The following is a 25,234-nucleotide window of genomic DNA, read 5'->3' as shown; positions in this document are numbered from 1 at the left end:
AGCAGGAAGAATAATTTCTATTTTTAGTAGCACTTACCTATGTGAACAAACATATTCAAAAATGAAATATATAAAATCCGAACATCGATCAAGAATGACAGATGAACATTTGCAAGACTTTTTAAGATTGGGAACTTTTACTAATAAACCTAACATTTCAATTGTTGCTAAATCAAAACAACTACAAACATCTCATTGATTTGCTATTTCTGTAATATCAAATGTGATTATAATAATAAAAATTGTGATTTTTAATATGACTGTCTTTATTTACAATAAATATCCCTTGTTATAATTTTTTATAGTTTTTCTATCTTGTACACCCCGTTTGACCTGGTGAAGTCGCTAAATTGTATTTTTTGGTTTACAGTGTTTTTAGTCATCAAAATTGCTCCGACTCCGACCCGCCATTTGTTATGAATTTTCTGTGTGGCCCTCCGATGAAAAAGGTTGGGGACCCCTGACTTAAAGGATTTAATCTCTCAGTTTAATCCCATAGGTATATGCTTACAGGAAACATTCTTGTCACCCCAAGTTTCACCGAAATTCTCAAATTATATGATATACAGGCGAGATAGAAGCCCAGAGTGTCTTGCCCGTGGAGGAGTAGCAATTCTTGTAAATTCTAACATACCATCCAGACTGATCCAATTAAGAACCACCCTAGAAGCTGTGGCGGCTCAGATTGCAGTTGGTATTTCATTTACCATTGTTTCGATTTATATTCCACCATCTCTACCACTTGCCCTTTCAGAACTTGACAACCTCATTACACAACTCCCAACTCCAATTTGTCTTTTCAGTGACTTTAATGGACCCCATCCATTGTAGGGATCAGCTGAAATGGACAGAAGAGGCAAGTTGATTGAGGAATTTATGAATAATAATGATCTAAATTTATTAAACTCTGGATCTCCTACCTACAGGATCTACTTCTCAAATTGGCTTGTCAATTTGCTCACCTTCCATCTTTCCAATCATGACATGGTCTGTATTAACCGATCTTCTTAACAGTGATCACTTTCCGATCATTTGCTCCTTACAAACAGGGGTAACACCAAATCCTGATTAACGATCCTTTGGAAGTTTAAAAAGGTGAACTGGAATGGCTATTCTGCTCAAATATTTCTAGACAGACTACGTTAAAAAAGAACCTACTGATTATGTAAATACTTACATCACGAATCAGATTCTGACTGCCACAAATACCTACATTCCAAAATCCAAGACATATCACAATCACTGAAATCACTGGTGGAATGCAGATTGCTTCACTGCCAAACAGGAAAAAAAACCAAGCTTGGAATAATTTCCGTAAGAATTCCACCACTAATAACCTCTTGCTTATAAAAGGCTTAAAGAAAAAACAAGGTAAATTAGACGGAAAGCGAAACGAGACTAGTGGATTGCTTTTGCCTCAACAATCACAAAAGACACCGACACACGCCTCATCTGGAAAAGAACACAGGCACTAAATGGGAAATTCGCTTGTCTGCCCTCTCCAATACTTCATTGGAAAGGGAAAGACCTATCTACAGCTGAAGAAGTTGCTAATACACTTGTAGAATCATTTGCTACAATCTCTGCTTCTGCCTCCTATGTGTTCACATTTCAGAACGTTAAAGCTAGTGCAGAACGATATAAAATCAACTTTTTCACGCACTGCTCTTTCCCATACAACCAACCCTTTACATTCATAGAACTTCAAGAATCGTTAAACAGATCTTCAAATAGTGCCGCAGGCCCAGATGGAGTTCATTACGTTATGCTGAAGCATTTACTTGAAGATTTGAGTGCCATGTTAATCTTTTATAATTGGATATTCTCCGAAAATGCCTATCCTTCCTGATGTCATTCTTTCATTATTGCCTTACCAAAACCAGGAAAAGATCATTCCTGTGTTAAAAATTATGAGCCAACATCTCTTACGAGCTGCATGGGTAAAATTTTCGAAAGGATGGTTTATACTAGGCTTATTTACATCCTGGAGTCACAGAATCTCCTTCCAGATCATCAGTATGGCTTTCGGAAGAATAGATCAACCTTGAATGTGCTTATCAAAGCCGAACGTCATATCTGCAATGCCTTTGTCATTAAACAACATCTAGTCATGGTCAACCTAGATCTTGAAAAGGCATTTGACACTACATGGCGTCATAGGATTATTATGGATCTTTACCATTTGGGGCTTAGGAGCCATTTGCCGAAAATAATTCAACAATTTTCTGCAATTGCATTCTTTTCAGGTCTGATATAAAAACGTACTCTCTGCATCTCACATTGAGGAAGGACGAGGAGTCCCTGCAGGGATCGATACTTAGTCCAACACTATTTTCAATCTGAGTTAGCAGCATAACACGAGATATCCCAAAAACCATTGAAACTTAAATGTACGCAGATGACCTCACCATTTCTTGTCAGTCTGAAAGTATGAACACCATTGAACGGTAGCTCCAATTTGCCATTACCAAAATACAATCGTGGACTTCATGGAATGGCTACAGACTATCAGAAAAGAAATGCACTCTCACTCACTTTTGCAAGAAATGAGCTATCTTTCCTGATCCAGAACTACAAATAAACAATATTTCAATCCTGCTTGTAAGTATCGTTCAATTTCTTGGATTGATATTAGATAGCAAGCTGAACTTCCAAGCTCACATCTCTCATTTAAGAAATACATGTCTAAAGCATCTGAATATGCTGCGATCAGTCTCGGCTATGTCATGGGGCACTGATCGGAATACTCAACTGCATCTTAAGAGAACTTGAATCCGTTCATAGCTAGATTATTGTTGTCTGGTCTATGACTCTGCCAGGAGCACTACTTTACAACGTCTAAATATTATCCAGGCTCTCAGGGCTGCGTTGGGTGCTTTTAGGACTTTTCCAATCCAGAGTCTTTATATTGAAGCACATGATCCTCCATTACATCTCCGTAGGAAATCATTACTGCTCCACTACGCTGCTAAGATCCGGAGTCTTCCATCTCACCCCAGTTGAAACTATCTTTATAATACTCAGTGGGATTTGTTCTATGAGAGCAAACCAAATGAAAACAGACCTGTTTCACTCAGGATTAAAGAGCTTTCTCGGAGTTGGAAAATCAATTTAAGTGATATTTTTCAGTACACAACTGCACCTGTTCCACCTTTGACATTCTTTTCTGCCTCCCATGATACACATTTTCTGGAGTGGGGAAAGAATACTGTACCTTCCTTTAATATCAGGCAGTTGCATTTAGCTCACTACTCTGAACTTCCATGTCTGTAAAGTCTATACTGACGGATCCAAAACAGCCAGTACGGCTGCTGCTGCTGCAGTTTTCCCTTCTCTAATGGTTACTGCCTCACTACCATTAGCCTGCAGCGTCTTCACAGCCGAATTATATGCCATCAAATTAGCACTTCGTAAAATTATTGAATTTTCCATCTTACCTGCCATAATTTATACTGACTCCCTCAGTGCTGTTTCTGCCATAAAAAAGAATTTCTCATCCTACCTTGAAACACATACATTCTCAGCTATTTTCCTGCAGCGTGTGCAATCAGTCAATCAGTTTTTGCTGGATCCCTGGCCATTCTGGGAAATGAAAGTGCAAACTTCACAGCCAAATCAACCAGCTGTCCCAGAACATCCTCAGGTTCCTTACACTGATTATAAGCCTGTTATTTGTAAAGCAAGTTACGACAACTGGTCACAGATCTGGAAAAGTAACACCAACAATAAACTTTACCAGATAAAGCAAGAACCAAATCTGTGGCTTTCAGGCTTTTGACGGAACAGACAAAAGGATGTGGTACTGGCAAGACTCAGAATTGGACACTCATCATACCCATCTGTTCCTGCTACTGGGAGAAGATCCACCCCAGTGTTCATCCTGTGACAGTCAACTTACTGTTAGACATTTTCTCTTTGATTGTCCCTTATATTCAACCATATGGTCAAGCACTTTTCAGTTGGTCTAGGCTGAACCTCTCGCCCGATTTAACTCGTATTCTGGGAAATGAAGCAAACACAGAAGAACTTGTAATCTATTTAAAATGTATTGGCCTATACAGGAGTATTTAATTTAACATCTACAGTGGTATATTTAGACTAAATAAACTATGAGCAGACACAATTTGGCCTCAGTAGCCCTTGTGTCGTTAAGCCAAATAACAACAATATATCCTGCCAGTCACAAAGTATGAACACTATCGAAAGACAGTTACAAATTACTCTTGCCAGAATAGAATCCTGGACTTTACAAAATGGATACCGTCTTGCAGAACAGAAATCTACCACTACTCACTTCTGTAAACTATGGTCACTTCATCCTGATCCTGAGCTAAAGATAAAAATAACTTGCCAATTCCCCTTGCTCGCACTATCTGTTTTCTTGGCCTGATATTAGATAGGAAACTGAACTTTCACACACACATGTGACCAATCTTCGAACTATCTGTTTGAAAAAATTAAATATCCTCCAGTTTGTGTCATCCAAGTCTTGGGGTGCTGATCGATATACCCTGATCCATATTTATAGAGCTCTCATCTTAGCTTGGACTATGGCTCTCAAGTGTATGACTCTGCAAGGAAAAGTACTTTAGAGCAGTTAAACACCATCCAGCACTGTGCTCTGAGAGTTTCTCTAGGGGCTTTCAGAACTTCTCCAGTTCAGAGCTTTTACATTGAAACCCATGAACCTCCCTTATATCTTTGCAAGAAAACATTACTGTATGCTGCAAAAATCTGCAGTCTTTTTTTCCTTCTCATCCTAATTGGAGATGCCTGTACAATACCAAATGGGAGTCATTTTACAATAGTAAACCAAATGAAAACCGACCTGCCCCACTTATACTTGGAGAACTAGCTCAATCATGGAATATAGAAATTGGCAATATATTTCAGGACATAACACCTGATCCACCTTGGACAAATATTCCTGCAATTTGTGATGACTATTTCCAACAGTGGGGAAAGAACACCTTGTCTCCTTCCAATATCGCACTTCTGCACGAAGCTCACTCTACTTCTAACTTACATGCCTGTAATATCTATACAGATGGATCAAAAACCGAGACCTGGGTCTCGGTTTTTGATCTAGGCACTGCGGCAGTCTTCCCTTCAATCTCCACTTCTGTCTCATTATCAGTAGAATGAAGTATCTTCACTGCTGAGCTTCATGCTATAAACTTGGCTCTGGATCAGATTATTAAACTTTTAATTACACCTGCATTAATATACACTGACTCACTCAGTGCTGTCTCTGCTCTAATTACTAATACAAATTCCTCTCACGCTGTATTAAAACAAATGCATTCTGAACTATGTATTTTCAATGAGTTGAACGAAACTGTGACATTCTGCTAGATCCCAGGGCATTCTGGGATAGCAGGAAATGAAAGAGCAGACCAAGAAACCAGATACTACTATTTCACAGACTTTAAGTTCTATATTCCAATTACAAACACATTATTCGTAAAGCATGTTATAAGAGCTGGTCAACAATCTGGAAAGCTTATCCAGGAAACAAACTTTATCGAATAAAACCAGACCCAACGCTGTGGTTACCCAGTTTCTGGAAAAGCAGGTGAGAAGAAGTAATTCTAGGAAGGCTAAGGATTGGGCATACTCACTTCACTCACCCGTATCTCTTAATGAGTAACAGCGCCCCCACAATGCACGTCATGTCATGAACAACTGACTGTTCGTCATTTATTAGTGGACTTTCCTCACCTTTTTTTAATATCCACTCAAGCACTTTTAAATGTTACTAATGCACAGTCATCATTAACATTATTTCAGATTCTTGGAGATGATCCTAATAAGAAAGAACCATTTACCTTCTCAAATTGTATTGGAATATATAATAAAATATAACATTATTACAATAAAGTTAAAATATATTAACCATTAGAAAGGCATTCTAATGGCCGTGGGAGCTTATGTGCCTATAAATTCCACAACATAGTCACAATTGCATCCTTAGCTGTTAGTGTAATGGCAGTCTTCGGAGCATTACCTTCAGCAGTAACCTTAATTTTGTGGATATCCTCTAATCTGGACCTGGACAGTGTATGGCTTCTGTAAGAGGGCCATGGCGATATCTTCTTTCTCCATAAGGTAGTTAACTTCAGAGGACACTTTCTGTTCTCTGAGCATTTAGCTGTAGAACCTTAAATCCTTTAACTATGATTAATTTTTTTTTATAAAGTTCTAAAGCTTTTTTGTATTCAGGACATCCCCTATCCATTGCCACATGAATTGCCTCCTTGATTATTTCTTTTACAATTTCTACGTACTGGCTGTTTATTTCTTTCTGTACGGTCCGTATAAACACGCCCATTTTTTCCACTGTGTCCACACATCATTTCCTTTCTACAGTATTTAGCTAAGTGTCCATACAATTTTACATTTGTAAAATTGCCTTATGTAAATATTTCCTTATATTGGCAGGATGACCAACCTATTAGCAAATGCTTCTTATTCTTTTTAATTTGCCACAATTTAGGAGCCACCGGAATGACCCAGTTTTCCATTTGAGTAATCTTAGATTTAACAGTTAAAAATTTAAGGCCATTATTACAATCTTTCTCACCATTATTCAAGTCTTTAAAGTTCTTTATCCAAATCTCCTTTGCCATTTCTTCTTTGGATATCCCTTTTTCCACATCAAAGAGCACAGTCCTTGGTATTATCAGTTTTGGAACAGAGTACACAAGTCCTATCTCCTGTAATCTTGAAAACACTTTTACTTTGGCGATATCGTCGTCAGTCACCCTCTCAACACTGACTCCTCCATCCCTTATTGGCTTTATATATATATTTTTTCTTTTTACATTTACTGTAGCCAACATGGGTCTTATCTCCTTAAGAACTACTTTTCTGGCCTTTAATAATATATTTTCTATATAAACATAGTGAGCTTTGGTCTCCAGTTTGTCCCACATGTCTAATATTATTGATATAAATGCAGTAGGTATTTTGCTGTGAACATCCCACATATAGGTTTTTAATCTGTTTCGAATTTCTTTAACAAATCTATCTTTCGTATTCAGATTTTCCCTTAAGACTATCATCTTTTCTTGTTTCCTTTTTTTCCTTTGCACACTTGTTGGAATTTGTGTCATTTGTTTGTTCTTTAGCTTTACCATTTTTCTTTTTGGAACCCTTTTCTCGAGTCCCTTGACTGAGACCGGGGAGAGACAACAATCTTGCTTTCAAAGGTGTCCTTGGTATATTCTGCCCTGAGAATACCACTATTTCTGTTAGTTCTTGGGCTTGAGAATGAATTTCTCGATCTATTTCTTCTCTCTTGTCTTCTGTCAATTGTGAGTTAGCCATTAACAATTCCTCTACTAAGGGATCTATTTCACTTGAGAATATGTATTGTTAGTCGATGTATAAAATAAAATAGAACTTATATACAATTTAAAAACCAAATATCAACAAATTTACAACTCTGTTAGTATGGAAGAGAAAGGAGCCTTTGATTCCAAACTCAATCTTAAACAGATTTTAAAAGTTAACCAAAGAAATTTATCTTTTGTTAATTAATTTTCCATTTCCCAAGTGAAATGTTGATAACTACTAGGAAGTAAGGTAGCCTCTCAATAAAGTACTATCAAAAAATATGCAACCAGAACCAATTATGAAAGTCAAGTAACAGTAACCACTTTTGCACTATGTTATAGTGTAACATAGTGCAAATAAATTTTGCACTATAAGCATTACCCAGAGATCAGCCACTGGGGCAATCAGAGGGACAGAAAGGATTCAGCAGATGGTGTTGTAGTTTTGCAGCATGGATTTGTAGGTAATTTCTTCAGCTGGGACTTTCAGGGGAGATGGAAGCTGGAGGAGAGGAATTGCTGGAGTCTCAAGAAATCATAAACCTGTTTACGGTTGGGTAAATGCCTTGCAGACAAAGTCTTGAAGATGGTTAAATATTTCCTTTGATATCAGAAGAGAAGATTCATTTCCAGGAGAGAATGAAATGCAAGAGATAAAGAGGCTGATGACGATCACTATAAAGAGGATGTGCTCCCAATCCTCAGGTTGACTGCAAAAACATGGAGAATTAAACAGATTAAAGGTTATAAGGTGCATTAGCATTAGTAGAGGCATATGATGCAAGAAAGCAAGCTTATCAGCCAAAAAAAAAACTTCCACTTCGCCTCTCCGTTCGTTCGAAATACCTATCCGGCTGAGCCTTAAATTTATTTAGGCTATCAACTTCCACAAGGGATGGAAGTCTGTTCCACCAACCAACTACCTGCTGGCTAAAGGCAAATTTCCACACATCTATCCTACATCTGTCTTTCCTAGATTTGAATTTATGCCCTCTCAGGTGATTATTCTGAGCAAGAGGAAAAATCCCATCAGCATTGAGCATGCTCAAACCATTCAAGGCTTTATACACCTCTATCAGATCACCTCGCTGGTGGCTAGTCTCCAGACACTGTAATTTTCAAAACTTAAGCCTTTCTTCATAAGAGTAACCTTTTGTTCCATTCACTAATCTTGTTATTATTATTATTAGCCATATGGTGCAAGGAAGCCTGAGGCTTATGCTGCACCAGCCAAAAAAAATCTCGAGTTACCCTGAGAGTGAGAAAGAGACAGACAGAAGTAGAAAGGAATCACCAAGAAAGAGAAGAATGATGATATCCAGCTCTGCACCCTGGGTGTGTGCCAAGCCCATACTCACCAGATGTGAGCCCCTGGGTCTCGTTCCAGCAGCTCTACATCCTTCTTGAAATGAGGCCTCCAGACCTGTATACAGTACTCAAGGTGTGGCCTGACCATTGCCTTATACAAGGGAATAATCACCTCCTTATCCCTGCTAGAAAAATTCCTGTATGTCATTGACAAGACACCTTGAGCTACTCTTGCAGCCCCATCTGCACTGGTCAGAGACCTTCATATCTGCCTGCACAATTACCCCCAGGTCCTTTTCATTCTGTACCACTGTCAGTGTAGTACCACAGAGTTGATACGTTGCTCTGGGGTTGCTGTTTCCCATATGTTGTTGTTATTTGTTTTTTAGGAGCATTAGCAACTAAGGCCATATTACTCTGGGATATGCAATGGTCATTCCCTGACCTTTCTGCATCCTCCATATTTGGTGGTGACGGACTTGAACCCCGGTCTAATCAAGAAATGTGTGCTATGCACTGCTGCTCCTTCCCACCTGGCTACGGAGGCACCGCCTTCCCATATGTAATACTTTACATTTGTCAATGTTAAACTTCATTTGCCATCTCTCAGCCCATCTGCTGAACCTTTCCAGATCCTGTTGCAGCAGCATAGTGTCAGTAGTGTCCTTAACAACCCTGCCAACCTTTGTTATCGTCCGCAAACTTGGACATTAAGCTTGATATACCATCATCAATATTATTTATAAATACAGAAAACAATAATGGACCCAACACTGAACCCTGAGGGACTCCACGATGAACAGTGTCCATTGATTACCACTCTCTGTCTTCTCCCCCTCAACCACCCCTTTATCCATAGCAGCAATTTGCCTCCAATGCCACACTGCTCCAATTTGTGCAGCAGTCTTCCATGTGCAATAGTATCAAAAGCCTTTGTAAGATCCAAGTATATAATATCAAAGTTATTCCCTGTATCCAGCTCTTTTGTGACTACATCATAGTATCCAATCAAATTGGTCAGGCAAGACTTTCCCTTAACAAAACCATGCTGTGTCCGAGCTATAACTGAAGTCTTGTCTAGATAATCCTGCAGTGCTTCTTTAACCAGTGCCTCCATTAATTTTCCTGTAACAGAAGTTAAACTCACAGGTCTATAATTACTTCTGTCAGCCTTTGATCCTCCTTTGCAAATTGGGGTCACATTTGCACATCTCCAGTCTCCCCTGAGTCCAAGGAAGCTCTCATAATTATGGCTAAGGGTTTGCTTACTTCCTTTGCTGTCTCCTTTAATATAACTGGATAGATCCCATCCACCCCAGGTGCTTTTCTTGTGTTTATCTTCAACAATTTCTCCTCCACTTCACTCTCAGTTATTACAAGATTTTATCTAGCTTACTGCCAGAGTTGAATACGCCTCTGGCATTCCCCTCGCTGAATAACTCCTCGTGTGAATGTCGATGCAAAATATTAATTTAGTTTGTTAGCTGCTTGAGCAGGATCATCAACAGTTGAACCATCGATATCAAGTGGACCAATCTGATACATCCCCTTCCTTCTAGAGTTTACATAAGTAAAGAACTCTTTGCTGTTTTTCTTTGCATCCTTTGCCAAAGATTTCTCATAATCTACCTTTGCCTGCCTAACCTCCTTTGTGACTTGGTTACAGATCAGCTTATATCTATCCATAGGCTTCTGTGCCATGTGTCTCATTAGTTCATCTGACATCCATTTAAGCCTAAACCTTGAACAATATTTCTTAGTTGGTATGTAAAACCTAATAGCTTCCAAGATAAGTTCTTTGAATGCTTCCCATTTTGAATTTGCTGTAGGTAACATCATCAGTTGGTCCCACTGTATAGAATTTAAATACTGTCTCAAACCATCATAGTTGCCTTTACGAAAGCAATAACCCTTCCCTTTACCCCTGATGCTAGTTACCTCTTTGAGCAAATCCCACTTCAGCACACTGTGATCACTGCCAGCTAGTGGTTCCTTTATCTGCAGATTCTTAATGCATGAAGAATCACTACTGATAATCAAATCAAGTATATTACTCCCTCTAGTTGCCTCCCGAACGTTCTGATGTAGAAAACAATCATCCAATAAATCCCCAAAAGCCTTGCTAGTGTGTGAGTGACCAACTCACAAATTCCAGTCAATATCTGGGAAATTAAAATCCCCCATTGTAAGACTCTCTAATTTACTGGCCCACTCTATTTCCCTGTACAGTTTCTTATTATACTCATCAGAGCCATTAGGCCTATAGCACACTCCTACTGTCAATTTTGATCTCCAATGATTATGTCACACCAAACTGACTCTACATTGCACTGTCCAGTGATGTCAACTGGCTTCACTTCCTTGGATTTTGTGTTTCTTAACTAATAGCATAACCCCTCCTCCCTTCCTATCCTGTCTATCCTTTCTGTAGATGTCCCCAAATTCCAGTTCTGCATTCCTTATATCTGTGTGATACCACGTCTCTGATATCCCAACAATATCCGCCTTTGATGTTTTGAGCAATACCTCAAACTCATCAAATTTATTTACCAAACTCCTAGCATTGGTGTACACGCAAGTATACATGCACCTGTTTCTGTTCTTAGCTACCCTAACACAACCCATGTGTTTACTTGTACCGCAATGACTCCCAGCAGTCTCTGTAACATCCTGCATCTTGTTTTCCAGGCTTCTGCTCATTCCAGTAGAAGCAGTGCAAGAATCACTTTCACCTCTGCCAGTGGCTACTGTTAATCTATTAGTCCTCGTATCCCCCCCCCAAGCTAGCAGTTTTCTGACCCACCTAACACTGCCTCTATAGCATCAGCAAATATTCTTGCACCCTTTCTATTTAAGTGTATCCCATCCCATCCCTGTAGAAGCAGTCTCTGCTTCTACAGGGATGGGATACAGACCAGGCAGAAATAACAAGTACAGACCAGGCAGAAAAAAATTCTACCCCTTGAGCATTGCACAATCTTTCCAGGGCCGAATTGATCGACAAGGCTCTCATCATATACTCCCTCCTATCGTGTCTGGGCAGAATTGCAGACACTTTCAAATTCAACCCTATTTCACGGCTTTTTTTCAACAGTGACCTGTACTTGTTAAGTAATTCTGCCAGTCTCCTACTCTTAACATCATTAGTGCCAACGTGTACAACTATATCACCTTTTGTGCCCTTAAAAGATGATATCCGCTCTACGTCATCAACCTTTTCCCCTGGCAGACATAACCTGGTCCTGTTCCACCTATCCTTTTTACAAAGCATGTTCCCGTTTCCCTGACAATAGTCACCAACAACTACTAGTTCCTGTATATCAGGCTTAATGTCCAAGTTTGCGGATGATATGAAGGTTGGCAGGGTTGTTAATGACAGTACTACTGCAACCGGATCCAGAAAAGTTGGGCAGATGGGCTGAGATGTAGCAACTGAAGTTTAACCTTGACAAATGTGAAGTAATGCATGTGGGTAGCAGTAACTCCAGAGTAATGTTCCAACTATGTGGTACTACACTCAGGTTAGTGGAGAATGAAAAAGACGTTGGGATAATTGTGCAGTCAGATATGAAGTTTTCTGAACTGTGCAGACAGGTAGCTGCCAGAGGAGCTCATGGGGTCTTGTTAATTATATACAGGAATTTTGCTCGTGGGGATAAGGAGGTGATTATTGCTCTGTATAAGGCAATGTTTTAGGACACACCTTGAGTGCTCATACAGTTCTGGAGGCCTCATTTTTGAAAGATGTAGAGCTGCTGGAACAAGAAGATTAGTGAGAAGAACAAAGCATTCCTCTTGTTGCTTCCCAAGAAAGGCTTAAGTTTTGAAAATTGCTACTGGAAACTAGACACCTGTAAGGTGATCTGATTTGAGGTGTATAAGGCCATGAATGGTTTTAGCAAGCTCAATGCTGATGAATTCTTCCTCTTGCTCAGATTATGCACTTGAGGGGGCATAAATTCAAATTGGAAAAAGAGTTGTAGAATAGATGTGCGGAACTTTGCCTTTAGCCAGTAGTTGGTTGATTGCTGGAACAAATTTCCAACTGTCGTGGAAGCTAATAGCTTGAATAAGTTCAAGGAAGAACTGGACAAATGTATGGAGCAAATTGATGGGTGTAATGGGAAGGTTTTTTTTTTTTTTTTGCTGATGCTGTATAAGCATGCTTTCTTGCATTATATGCATCTACTAATATTATTAGTGGAGTTCTTCCATGGGTCAGTGCTGGGACCATTGTTGGTTTTAATATTTATTAATGATATTGAATGAAGTTATATCAGGCTTAATATCTCAGTTTGCAGATGATACAAAGGTTGGCAGGGTGGTTAATGACAGTAAGGTATCCTACTGCAACAAGATCTACAAAAATTAGGCAGATGGGCTGCAAATTTGCTGTTGAAATTTAATACGGGCAGTTCTCGACTTTACGAGTTAATTTGTTCCTAACGCACGCTCGTAAAGCGGGAATTTATTTCCCATAGACATAAGGTTAAAAATAGGGGTTACATTCTCGACAATGAAATTAGTTAGCTAATTAGTTTGTTTAAACAATGATTGATTTATCCAAAGAAATGAAAACAAAGCCTGTAAAATCAAGCAAATTATAATAATAGAGAAATTATTTACGACTTACAAATGTTAAAGAATGTTTATTCTTCATCATCAACTAAATGCACACTCGTTGATCACTGAATTTTGGCTTGGCTCTCGTTGGTTTGTTGCACAAGGAGTCATCATCTTTAGAAATGTTTCAAGAGGCGTTTATTTCCAAGATAATCTTCTCTTTTAATTATAAATTTCATGATTGCATGCATAAGCATTTTTTAATGGCACACACAAATTGCAACTAACACGATTCGCGTGGAGTAACGAGTTTACGAAGCTTTAAAAAAGGGAATGAAGAGAAGATTCTGAAAATTTATTCATGTTTTTTTGTACGATTGAAGATTTCAGTAAAAGGGAAACACATTTTACCATAATAACGTAAAAACCCCCACACAATTCTAGCTATTGGTATTTTTGCAAATGCAAGAAGATCGAGTTTACTACCCCTTTATAATTGCTTGCAGTAACAGAAAAGCCCACTAAACTGGAAAGTGCAAATTGTATTTATTTTTTTTATGGTCGTGATCTCCAGAAATGTGCTTTAGAAAAATATCACAACATTTAAAAGTGATTCTTTTAACATATGATAACGATGAAAGTGTAGTGCATTTTAATGATTTGAATTGGTAACTAATACAATTTATAAACCATGCTTATGACTTTTTATATGGCCTTAAGGTCATGCTCGTGATCTTAAAAATGACATTTTAGAGAGATAAATAGCTTAGTTATACACCGAAAATTTCAACTTCCAAGATCTTGAAATGAATTACAAAACAATGCGTTATTGGGTTCACATTACGATATTGGGTTCACATTACGATATTTTAAGATATGATGGTGTCTTTGGAACTGATTAATATCGTAAAGCAGAGTACACTGTATTGTATAGCTATGCACGTGGTTTGGAATGCGGTATTTATGGATGTTTAACATTCATTTTTTGCTATTAATGTTCATATTTTTGATTTTGTTGATACTTGGGGGGAAAAAACTCGTAAAGCGAGAACTGCCTGTATTGACAAATGCAAGGTACTATATAGGGATAGCAGTAATCCCAAACTAATGTACCAACTGTGTGGTGCTACCACTCAGTGTAGTGGAAAATGAAAAAGACCTGTGGGTAATTGTGCAGACAATTATGGAGTTTTGTCAATGATATACAGAAACTTTGCTAGCAGGTATAAGGAAGTGATTATGCCTTTGTACCCGGCCATGGTTATACCAAATCTGGAGTAGTTCATTACCAGTCTGTTGGCCTTCCTTTAGGAAGGATTTGATACTAGAGCTATTACGTGCTCGATAATTCCTATATTCTATTATATTATGAATCAACAGGGCTTACCTTTATTTTTTGATATAGGAAGCTTCTTTTCCAACTCTCCTTGTCCAACTCGCTAATAATTCATGGGGAAGGCGATATCAATTTTGCAAAACATTGTCATAAAGTTAGATTTTGGAGGTCTAAACGGGCTAATAATTAAGGATTGATTTTTCTTTTTGGTCCTGTGGCTGGAATTTTGAGTTAAATTTAGGGGTCTAATAATTGGGTGGGGGGTAGGGGTTGGGGTTATTCTCTACATTCCTTAAGTTGGACTAGAACTTTTCGGGGCATCATGTTCACAGGAAGAGAGTTACTCACAATTAATCTGAAACTTTTTTTCTTTCCTTATGTTGTAGTATTTGTTCTTCACGCAGGCGTATAAGTGACCAATTGTCGGACAATAGGAATGGCCTACGGATATTGATTGAAGTTTCATGTAGTTTCATCTCTAAGGTTTCTGCAATGAGTAGTTTGTAGTAGTTGTGTTGAATATTTATAATTTTTGTTTCAGTAAAGCCAAATGTATGTCGTTCATTTATTGCGTGGAACGAGAGTTCCGATGCATTTGAACGACCCGCCCGCACAGAAGCTTGTTTTGCTCGAAGCTGTGCCACCCCCATGGTGGATCCTACATAGACAGCGTCACAATTTTTGCATGGTATACTGTATACGAGGTCATGCTGTGATTGGAATGTGGTGTTTGAAGGCCGATTTCTGAAGAATGTGTATAGTTTGTTCATGGGTTTTGCTATGATTTTTCATGTCGGTACCCTTGCATATTTGGTTAAGTTTATTGTACCAGTGCTCGATATATGGGATGGTGATGAAATATATTTTTTTGGTCTTGATTTTTTTGGTCGGATTTTTTTGCTATGTTTGTTGCGAGGTTGTTGTTATTTATTTTATCACGGGCTATTGTTTTGACTTTGTTTATATAGGTTAGACTCTAACCAGGGTAACCCCTATTTGAGAATCTTCTAGTTAGTTCATTTATTTCAGTGGTTAGAGAAATCTGGGTGGAAGAATATTTATAGGCATTTTGAAATTGGTTCAGCATGACCGATTTTTTTTTTTTTTTTTGTATGGTTGGGGGTGGTAACTGTGGAAGTGTAGAAGCATCCCTTTATTAGTGGGTTTTCTATATATGCTGAAATTTAGTTTTTGGTCTAATCTGTGTATGGTAAAATTAAGGAAATTTATGGAGTGGGATTCTGCTTCAGTTTCTAATTCAAATTTTAGTCTCTGATGGATGTTATTAAAAACCTGTAGAATATTGTTTATGGTCGAATGGTCTGTGATGATTAGGATGTCGTCCAGATATCTTCCGTAATATGTGATCTGTGGTATAAATGGATCAAGATGGATCTTTTCTAATTTGTCTAAGTATAGTTCGGCAATGAGTCCGCTAATGTTTAAGCCCATTGGGAGGCCAAAAATCTGTCTGTATATTTTTTCTTGGAATAGAATGTAATTTGCATTTACTAATAGTTTTGTTAGTTTGAATATTCTGTCTTTGGGGAGTCTGGTGTTATTAATTTTTGTTTTATCATCGTTTAAGTAGGCCCAGACTGTGTCCAATGCGTAGGGTACATTTACGTTAGTGTATAGTGAAGCCACATCGAGTGAATATAACTTCATATCCTCCTTGATATGGAGATCTTTGAGGTTCATGAATAAAGCATCGTAGTTTTTTATATTATATGTTAGGAGTTCTCGGAGTGGTTTTAGAATAGGGTAGATGAATGTGGCTACGGAGGCAAAAGCTGAATTCTTATATGACACGATGGGTCGTATTGGGTATCCCGTTTTGTGCAATTTTACTTGGCCGAATAAGGTTGGGATAATTGTATGTGCGGGCTTTAATTTGTTTGAGCTGGGCCAGTGATGTGGTCATCTTTCCTATAGGTGGTAAGCAATTTGTTATATTTGTTAACTAAGCTGTTGAACTCTGATGGTGCTACTCCTTTGTATGTCGTTGTGTCTGAAATTATGGTGTATAATTTATTTATAGTCGGCCTTTTGAATAATGATATCTCAGTTTTGTCTAAGTGTGTGTAAAGATTTTGCTTCTTCTCTATGTCGTTTTGATATTGAGGGGATAGCTTGGAAGGATGTAAATCTGCTGGAACAGGTTCATTGAAGGACAAAGATAGGTGAAGGGAAATAAACAGTACTCTTATTAAAGAAAGGTTTCAGTTCTGTAAATTGCAGCATCTGGAAACTAGGTACCTGTGTGAAGATTTGATTGAGGTATTTAAGGCTTTGAATGGATTCAGTAAACTAAATGTTGGTGGTATTCTTCCTCTTGCTGAGACTATACACATGAGGGGTCATAAATTCAAATTGAGGAAGGGTGTTGCAGAACAGTTGTGCAGAAAACTGCTTTCGGCCAACTGGGTTGTTGATTGCTGGAACATGCTTCCATCCATTGTTGTGGAAGTGGGTGGATTAAATAAATTCAAGAAAGAACTAGATAATTTGTTCAAAGGGATGACAGGCAAAATGGATAAGATTGTTTTTTATTTTTGGCTAATGCTTTATAAGCTTGCATTCTTGCATCATTTGCTGTTACTAATATTAATACTAACTTTTTATTTGAAAAATAATATTATTATTAACCAATATTAATCATCTGTAGCACCCTTCCAACTTGACATATCATACAGAACAACTTTTGACATTTCTTTGAAAATGGATTTCTAGCAGTCTATAGTAAACCAATTTTCCTTGATTTAACTGGTCAGCTGGCAGGGATCCTGAGACTTTTGCTGTTATTAATCATCTTACTTGTTCATTTACTTATTACAATGCCAGTCAAGCATAACTACACAGATTAACTAACATTAATTATATCCTTAAAATGATATAATTAATGTTAGTTGTTGTCTAGGTATCTCCAGTCACACAGATCAGATCATTGTTTAGCATTACAATTGTGCCAAGTAGATTTATTTGTGCTTTTTTTTTTTTTTTCTTTTATTGGTTGGACTACTATTTGAAAATATCCATGGCATTCCCAAAATTATTCTTGTTGAAATTCCTTATTCCTCGTTTTACCATGATTGCACATCTGTTTTCTGGGATGGGGGTTTATACCGGCTTTCTCTTTCACTGCCAGCATTACTTTTCTTCGTAATAGGTATAAATTATGTATAAATCACATACTGCTCCGTGATAGAATATGTTCCTACATCTTTGTTGGTGTAGAAACTCTCTGTTAATCTCCTAAAATTTACCCAAAAGAAGACAGATTAATTAATGATCCTTCATAAACTCACTTCACTACATATCATGCTGACATTGTTTCTGCTGCATGCCTTTTCTGTAGATTTAATGATCATTGTTCTTCTGAAGTAGGATCTGTAATTCCTTCTCTTTCTTCCAAAGAAGTCCAAATATATATGTTAACAGCCAATCACAATTCATATACATGCTTACCAAACTAACTTTTCCTCATTTATTCCTTCTACATTTGTCTTTTGGAAGAAATTTGCATAGTGTGTATTGTGAAAATTGCAGAGTTGCAGTCTACAGAAATTCAAGTTCGTTGTCAAAAGTTTTTCTCAACTTTCAATGCACATGTTGCTGGAGTACTATAGGTTCTGATACCCTTTCATGTTTGAACTTATCAAATATATATATATATATAAAAATAAAACACTATTGCTATGTACTGCACATATCCAGATCTTTGCTTTTTCTTTTCTTTTTTAATAATGCAATATAAATCCCATATTTGAAAGTTTCTGTTATCTAACTGGCAGGAAAATTTCTGAACTTTTGTTCTACTTTAGATTTTTTAATTTTGAATGCAAAATTTTGTTTTTAAATCATAATTTTATACTTATATGAGGTAGACTAAGTTATTATTAGAACTTTTCAAAAAAGTTCCTTTTTTATTTTATTTATTTTTTTCAGTGATGTTGTGAAAGCAGTGACCAAGACTAAAGCTCTACATCAGCATTGGTGTGAACTACATGAAAATCCAAGTTCCGCAACGAAAGAGGAGCTAGAATGGGCCATTACTGAATTGCGTAATAGTCTACGTAGCATTGACTGGGATCTTGAAGATCTTGATGAAACAGTTGGTATCCTTAAATTGAAATCTTTAAACAAATGCATAAGCAGTTCTGTTTACTGCAAATTTCTGATTTGTGTGTGAATTTAATTTTATATTAAAGTTTACTTTTTAACACACACACACACACACAGTGTGTGTGTGTGTGTGTGTGTGTGTGTGTGTGTGTGTGTGTGTGTGTGTGTGTGTGTGCGCGCGCGCGCGCGTGCATGCAGAAATTGGAAAATGAGACTGATGTTATGAGAAGATGCTGGTGCTGCCATCTAGAAGTAAACATGAAATGAAAGAGTGATTGTTCCTCAAGGTCAGTGGAAATTGCTGCCATTTCAGAACATTGTGTGAGCTGAACTGTGTGCCTCTCCAATGTTGTGGAGTCACAAGGAAACAAAGAGCAAGCATCAAGTTTTGTGCTTGACCGAGCAAAAGGTTATGGAAACATTTCATATGATGAAGCAAGTGTATGGAGAGAATTGTCTGTCTTGTGCATCTGTGTTTGAGTGGCATAAACATTTCGCCATTGGGAGAAAATCACTGGAAGACAAATGCCCGAGCCTAGCAAAAACAGTTTGAATGTCAGAGTTAATTGAAAAGGTGTGGGAAATCATTACCAGTGACTGAAGTGCAATGCTCTGAATGATTTCATAAGATCTGTGTGTTAATAAGGAAGCTATTTGACAAATAATAACCCAGGATTTCAAGAAAATAGAGGTGTGTGTGGTTTGCTCCAAATTCATTCACAGATGATCAATAACAGGTGTGAGTTGAAGAGAACTCATTGAGGCCACTGGAAGCAAACCCAACTTCCTGAATTCAGTCATTAATGATGATGAGACATGGTGTTTTCAGTATGACTCTTCAATGAAGTAACAAAGTGCAGAGTGGAAGTCGGCAAACTCTCTCAAAGCAAAAAGTTTTAAGAAAAGCCAAAACCATACTTATCATTTTATACGATAGCAATGCAATGGAATTATGCACCACGTGTTTGTTTCCAGTGCCTAAGGTGTTACTGCTGCCTGCTATCTGGATGTTTTGAAATGTTTGTTGCAGAGAATCTGTTGTGTGCAGCCTCAGTATGGAGAAGGTGGAAGTTGGTTCCTCTTGCGTGACAACGCCAATCCACATGACTCTTGTTTCTGACAGGGCAGACAGTCTGCCCTGTCAGAAAACTTCATATCTGCCTGCACAATTACTCCCAGGTCCTTTTCGTTCTCTACCACTGTCAGTGTAGTACCACAGAGTTCATATGTCACTCTGGGGTTACTGCTTCCCATATGGGGTACTTTACATTTGTCAATGTTAAACTTCATTTGCCACCTCTCAGCCCATCTGCTCAACTTTTCTAGATCCTGTTGCAGCAGCAGCTTACTGTCATTAGTGCCCTTAACAACCCTGCCAACCTTTGTATCATCTGCAAACTTGGACATTAAGCTTGATATACCATCATCAATATCATTTATAAATACAGAAAACAATGGACCCAACCCTGAACCCTGAGGGACTCCACTAATAACATTAGTCCATGATGAGCAGTGTCCATTGATTACCACTCTGTCTTCTCCCACTCAACCATCCCTTTATCCATAGCGGCAATTTGCCTCCAATGCCACACTGCTCGAATTTGTTCAGCAGTCTTCCATGAGCAGCAGTATCAAAAGCCTTACTAAGATCTAAATATATGATATCAAAGTTATTCCCTGCATCCAGTTCCTCTGTTACCACTTGATAGTATCCAATCAAATTGGTCAGGCAAGACTTTCCCTTAACAAAACCATGCCATGTCCGAGCTATAACTGAAGTTTTGTCCAGATGATCCTGCAGTGCTTCTTTAAAACCAGTGCCTCCATTAATTTTCCTGGAACAGAAGTTAAACTAACAGGTATATAATTACTTGTGTCGCCCTTTGATCCTCCTTTGCGAATTGGGGTCACATTTTCACATCTCCAGTCCATGGGTAATGTTATGTAGGTTTTTAAATCGATCCAGCCAACTGTTGTTACATACAAAATCATTGCATCCAAATTGTTTAGCAAATTTTTTTGCTTGAGCCTTTCAAGATCAGACAGTCTTTTGAAAATCCAGCACTTCTTTGTGTAATGAGCCATTGAAGCAATGCTTCATCGACGTTTGTAACCTTGCACTTTCTAAATTTAATTTTTTTTATATATTTTTTTTATTATGTTCTTTTCCAGTCCTGACATGTAAACATGTTTATTCTTCCACAACGTTGATGCTGTTGAACAGGACAAAGAAAACTTTTTACACACTTCAACATTTTTTGCACCGTGTTCTAACTCATGAATAATTTTGTCTTTTTCGCAAATTGAGAGACTTTCTTTTGTGACATGTTTCCGAAGGAAGGGTTCATTTCTAACTGATTTTACTTTAAAATGACAGTAAAGTGATCTGCATACAAAGCTCTTAGAAGTCCCAAAATAAATTTATGGTTCAGTGAATACAAGACTATTGTAAATAGGGTAATGCGACATGCAGAATGCCAATGACTGTTGTATAGCCCCGTCCCCTGAAAAGGACAAGGTCATAAACTGGCCCTGGCTGCTAATCCGATGCAGGTGGGCATAAAAGCTAAGTCTCCCTTTTCATTTTTGTCTATCCCAAGAATTGGGTTTTTTTGACTACCTGAGCAATTAAGAATGTTTGCATAGTTACTAGAATTTGTACAGTATGTATTCATGTAGTATGCTTGTTATAACAATGAGTGGTTGTATGGGAATGCGCATAAATTAAAATCATTCTTTTTGCTCATTACAGCCATGATCCCATTATTTCCATGCTCATTATAACCAAGTTCAATTATATAAATGTATGCTGATTTTCATTGTGGGTGATAAACAAAAGCTTAAATCTCTCTCGCACACATAAATTCTAATTTATTGAAAAGTTTAATACAAGCTGGTAACATATGACAGTAGCGTAATTCCTTGCTTTAGCTATTAAGTAATGTATGTAAAACTTGAGGCTATTATTTAAATCTGTTATACTCAGTTGGTATATACAGGTCACTATGATAATACAGATTAATCCTTGACTAATCCCTTTTGCTCACTCTTAATCCATTCTATTCTATTTTCTGTTAGATCTGTACTCCTATCAAGAATGCCTTCTTTCTACTAATGGTTGCTTGATGCCATCAATCTACCATCTTCTTGGTCTGCTCTAGCCCTGTTAATGTTCATTTTTGGTTTGAGTATTTGTCTAGGTAATTTCCCATCCTTTCTTATATATCTGCTCATATCATCTTAATGCTGTGCTTATTTTAGATTGGATATTATCTATCCAAAGTGGTGTCCCCCTCCCAGTTACTCATTTTTAGGCAATATCAAGACCATGTGGTCTTGCTATTGCCTTCTCTCTGTTAGTTTCACCTATTTTCTTAAATTATTATTCTTGAAAGTTTGTTAATGTGTATGTTGTGCTGTGTTTAGGTTAGTAATTTTTTTTCCTAAATTAATTTTTGTAATTATTTTTTATGTAGCATTATGAATAGATGCATTTCTAAAATATAATAGAAAATATTTTAACTATAATCTGAGATGTTTAGAAAATATGTAACCAGCAATTCTATTTAAAAGTTGGTTGTATTTTGAAAGTCTGATTTTTAATAAAATTTGAAATTGCTCTACAAATCTTTCTAAAAGAGCCTAATATAAAATTTCACAAATATTTGTTCATTGGAAGTACTGTTGTTGTTGCTTGTGGATGAACAGTTCTGAACATAACTTATTTTCACATTTTTAAATGCACCTAAAAATACTGTGCATATTTGTGATATCTAATAATTAATATTAGATAACACAAATTCTGAAGTACCATAATGTTTAATTGGAACCAAAATATCAATGGGATTGAAAGAGCAATAAAGGTATAATGCTAATGTTAAAGATGAGAGGGGGAGCAGACTCTGGTGATTAGGTCTTTCAGATAGGCCTACTCTATCCTATGGTGCTCTTTGAGCATAATTATAGTTTCTCACAGTCCCCAAAAGGATAAAAAAAAAAAAAACGCATGTGTACCCTATACGCATAAAAGATGTTTTATGCAAAAACATCTTTGATGACAATCAGAACCATTTAAAAATCGCACAGCTAAAGCCAACGTCATTAACGATGTAATGTTTTATGTTCACTCCCACTAGTTACTTTATCAAATCAATGTTAATGTCATACTTCAGTCTGAAATATTTAGTATGAATGATGTAATGTTTTATGTATACGCCTGCTACTTAATCTACTGAATCAACATTTGGAAGATGTTAGCGAAATCCAAATACTGGTGATTAGGTCTTTCAGATAGGTCTACTCTATCCTTTGGTGCTCTTTGAGCATAATTAAGGTTTTTTATAGTCGCCAAAAGGGGGGGAACTCCATGTGTACCTTGTATGCACAAAAGATGTTTTATGCGAAAACATCTTTGATGAAAATCAGAACTATTTAAAAATTGAACAGCTAGAGCCAAAGTCATTAACGACATAACATTACTTTAAGCGTGAACCTACTCTCAGTAAACCTACAGTTTTCTTGACTGAGTGCCAACAAAATCAGTTGGCCGTGCTTGCTTCAGCTGTTGTACAAGTTACAGAATAAAAGGTGCAATATTAGTGAGGACGATGCGAGTGACATTGACTTCATGCAGAAGGAGACACCAGTGAATGAAGACTCTGTAACTTGTGTGACATACTTCAAGAAAATTGTGGATGTAATTATGAACATATTGCAGTCGAAGCGTTATATCATGTTTGGTCAGTTTTACGTGGTCAACTTTTTCAGCTGCATAGAATTTCAACTTCATAGTAGTCCACATGCACACATTTTGCTGTGGCTAAATAATGCTCCCAAAGATCCTTTGAGCAAGAACAAAGAAGCCATCGCAGTGATCAACAAGATCAAATCGACAAACTGGAAATTATGCTATTTCCAGCATTGACACCTCTTTCATTCCCTTGGAATTCACAATTTAATGACATGTCACAAAATTGGCATCGCTGGTTTATCAGCTGGAAGTGACACCATTTCCATGTCGCAAAATCGTGACAAATTGGATTTGCTTCAGTCTGAAATTTAGTAGGTGCCGCAAAAGATGTTTTCACATTAGAACCAGTGCCATCAAATATAGTGATCCAGGTGACCATGACTGTTGATCATGATCTACCTGGATTTTCAATTTGGTTTTGTGTTTGTGTGACAAATGATTAGTCCTGTTGGAATTAGGAATGGTTCTAATGGTTCTGGAATAGTGATATTCCAGACTAATCAAACCAGCTACTAGATGGTTTGATTAGTCTTTTGCCCGGGTCTGACAATCAATTTTCACGTCAGAACTGCTGCTGACCTCTACCAGAGTTTCCTCTGGCTTTGTCCTGCCCAGGCATAGTTCAACATCTTTCGGGTCCCAACATGTCCCCCCCCCCACCCAAAGTGCTTTGAGTAGCTGTTTAGGTGCATTCTAGTTATCAGATTATATCTCATTGAATCAGAGCATCTCTCTAGTAAAAAAAATATTAAAATTAAGCTAAAGCTCTAGTGTATAAGTGTCTATAGGAAAGTGCCATTCTGCTATTTGAATACTATCCTCACTAACTTAGTCTCTTGGTCACTCTGTGGAATTGTTCCTGCTTCCACAAGCTATGATTGGTAACCCAGGAGAAAGTCTGCTCCCCCTAAGACTGAAAGTGGTGCAACAACAGATGGTATATAACTGCTCACTTAGGGATCTTTTGAACCAGACTGTTCATCACCTCCCCTCTTTTTTCTAATAATCCATTTCATAAGAGATAACACATTGAGTAAGCCCCCCCCCCCCTTTTTGATTCTCGAAAAGTTGAAGTGTTATGGCATAGACTTTCAGAATGACTCTGAAAGTTTTATAGATTTCCAACAAAGGTTACCTTACATGCCATCCACTAAAGCTAAGTAAAGTTTGGCTTCCTTTGGTAGGAATTGTAGAGAATTTAGCAGGATTCTTGAAGACATTTGGGATCTCCTTGTCCAGTGTAATCTGGATGGCATATCACACAAGAGACTAAGTACTTTTTTTTTTTAATTCATTGCCAAAACACTGATCTACCTATAGGAAAGATCATGTGCTTGACAATGTGGTCAGTTCCCCTTTTCCTTCCAGACCAATAATGCTGAAAACAAACCTGGAAGCTAAAGCTGTTCACATGCCTCTAAATTTTGCACTTGCTGTTTTTCTATTTCTGTTCCATAATCAACTTTTTTTTTTTTTTTCAGAAAGACGTTGAAAATTTAGTATCTGAACTCCTTCCTCCTTTCTGCAATGTGTGTGATCTTAATGAACATCTTCCCTTGTGGTGTGATAAGGCATTTGACAAATAGGGAAATGTTTTGAAAAAAAATTCAGCAAACTAAACCTGACACCACTAAATACTGGATTGCCATATAACTGCATTCCTATCTAGATCATCTAAGTTTTCTAGATCATGTTGCAGTAGCATACCATCATTACTGTTATTAACTACCCTACTTCATGTCATTTGCAGACTTAGACATTAAGCCTGATTTATCTTCATCGTTATCAGTAATAAATACAGAAAACAACGAGCCC

At 37.5% G+C, this 25,234-nt stretch overlaps 1 protein-coding gene across 1 annotated transcript in view; it reads left to right on the top strand.

The window, feature by feature from the left end:
- The window catches only part of LOC150089539 (syntaxin-6-like), a 140,800-nt gene that overhangs the window by 38,425 nt on the left and 77,141 nt on the right, over positions 1-25,234 (top strand). The window contains exon 2 of the mRNA XM_090368656.1: positions 18,493-18,662. Coding sequence (XP_090224782.1) covers positions 18,493-18,662 — 170 coding nt within the window. The remainder of the gene's footprint in view (positions 1-18,492; positions 18,663-25,234) is intronic.

This window comes from Mastigoproctus giganteus, chromosome 2, assembly GCF_048544385.1.
Source record: "Mastigoproctus giganteus isolate SK-2022 chromosome 2, ASM4854438v1, whole genome shotgun sequence".
Taxonomy (NCBI): Eukaryota; Metazoa; Arthropoda; class Arachnida; order Uropygi; family Thelyphonidae; genus Mastigoproctus; species Mastigoproctus giganteus.
Note: the sequence above shows the minus strand (reverse complement) of the source record. Positions and strands in the feature narration are given on the sequence as shown.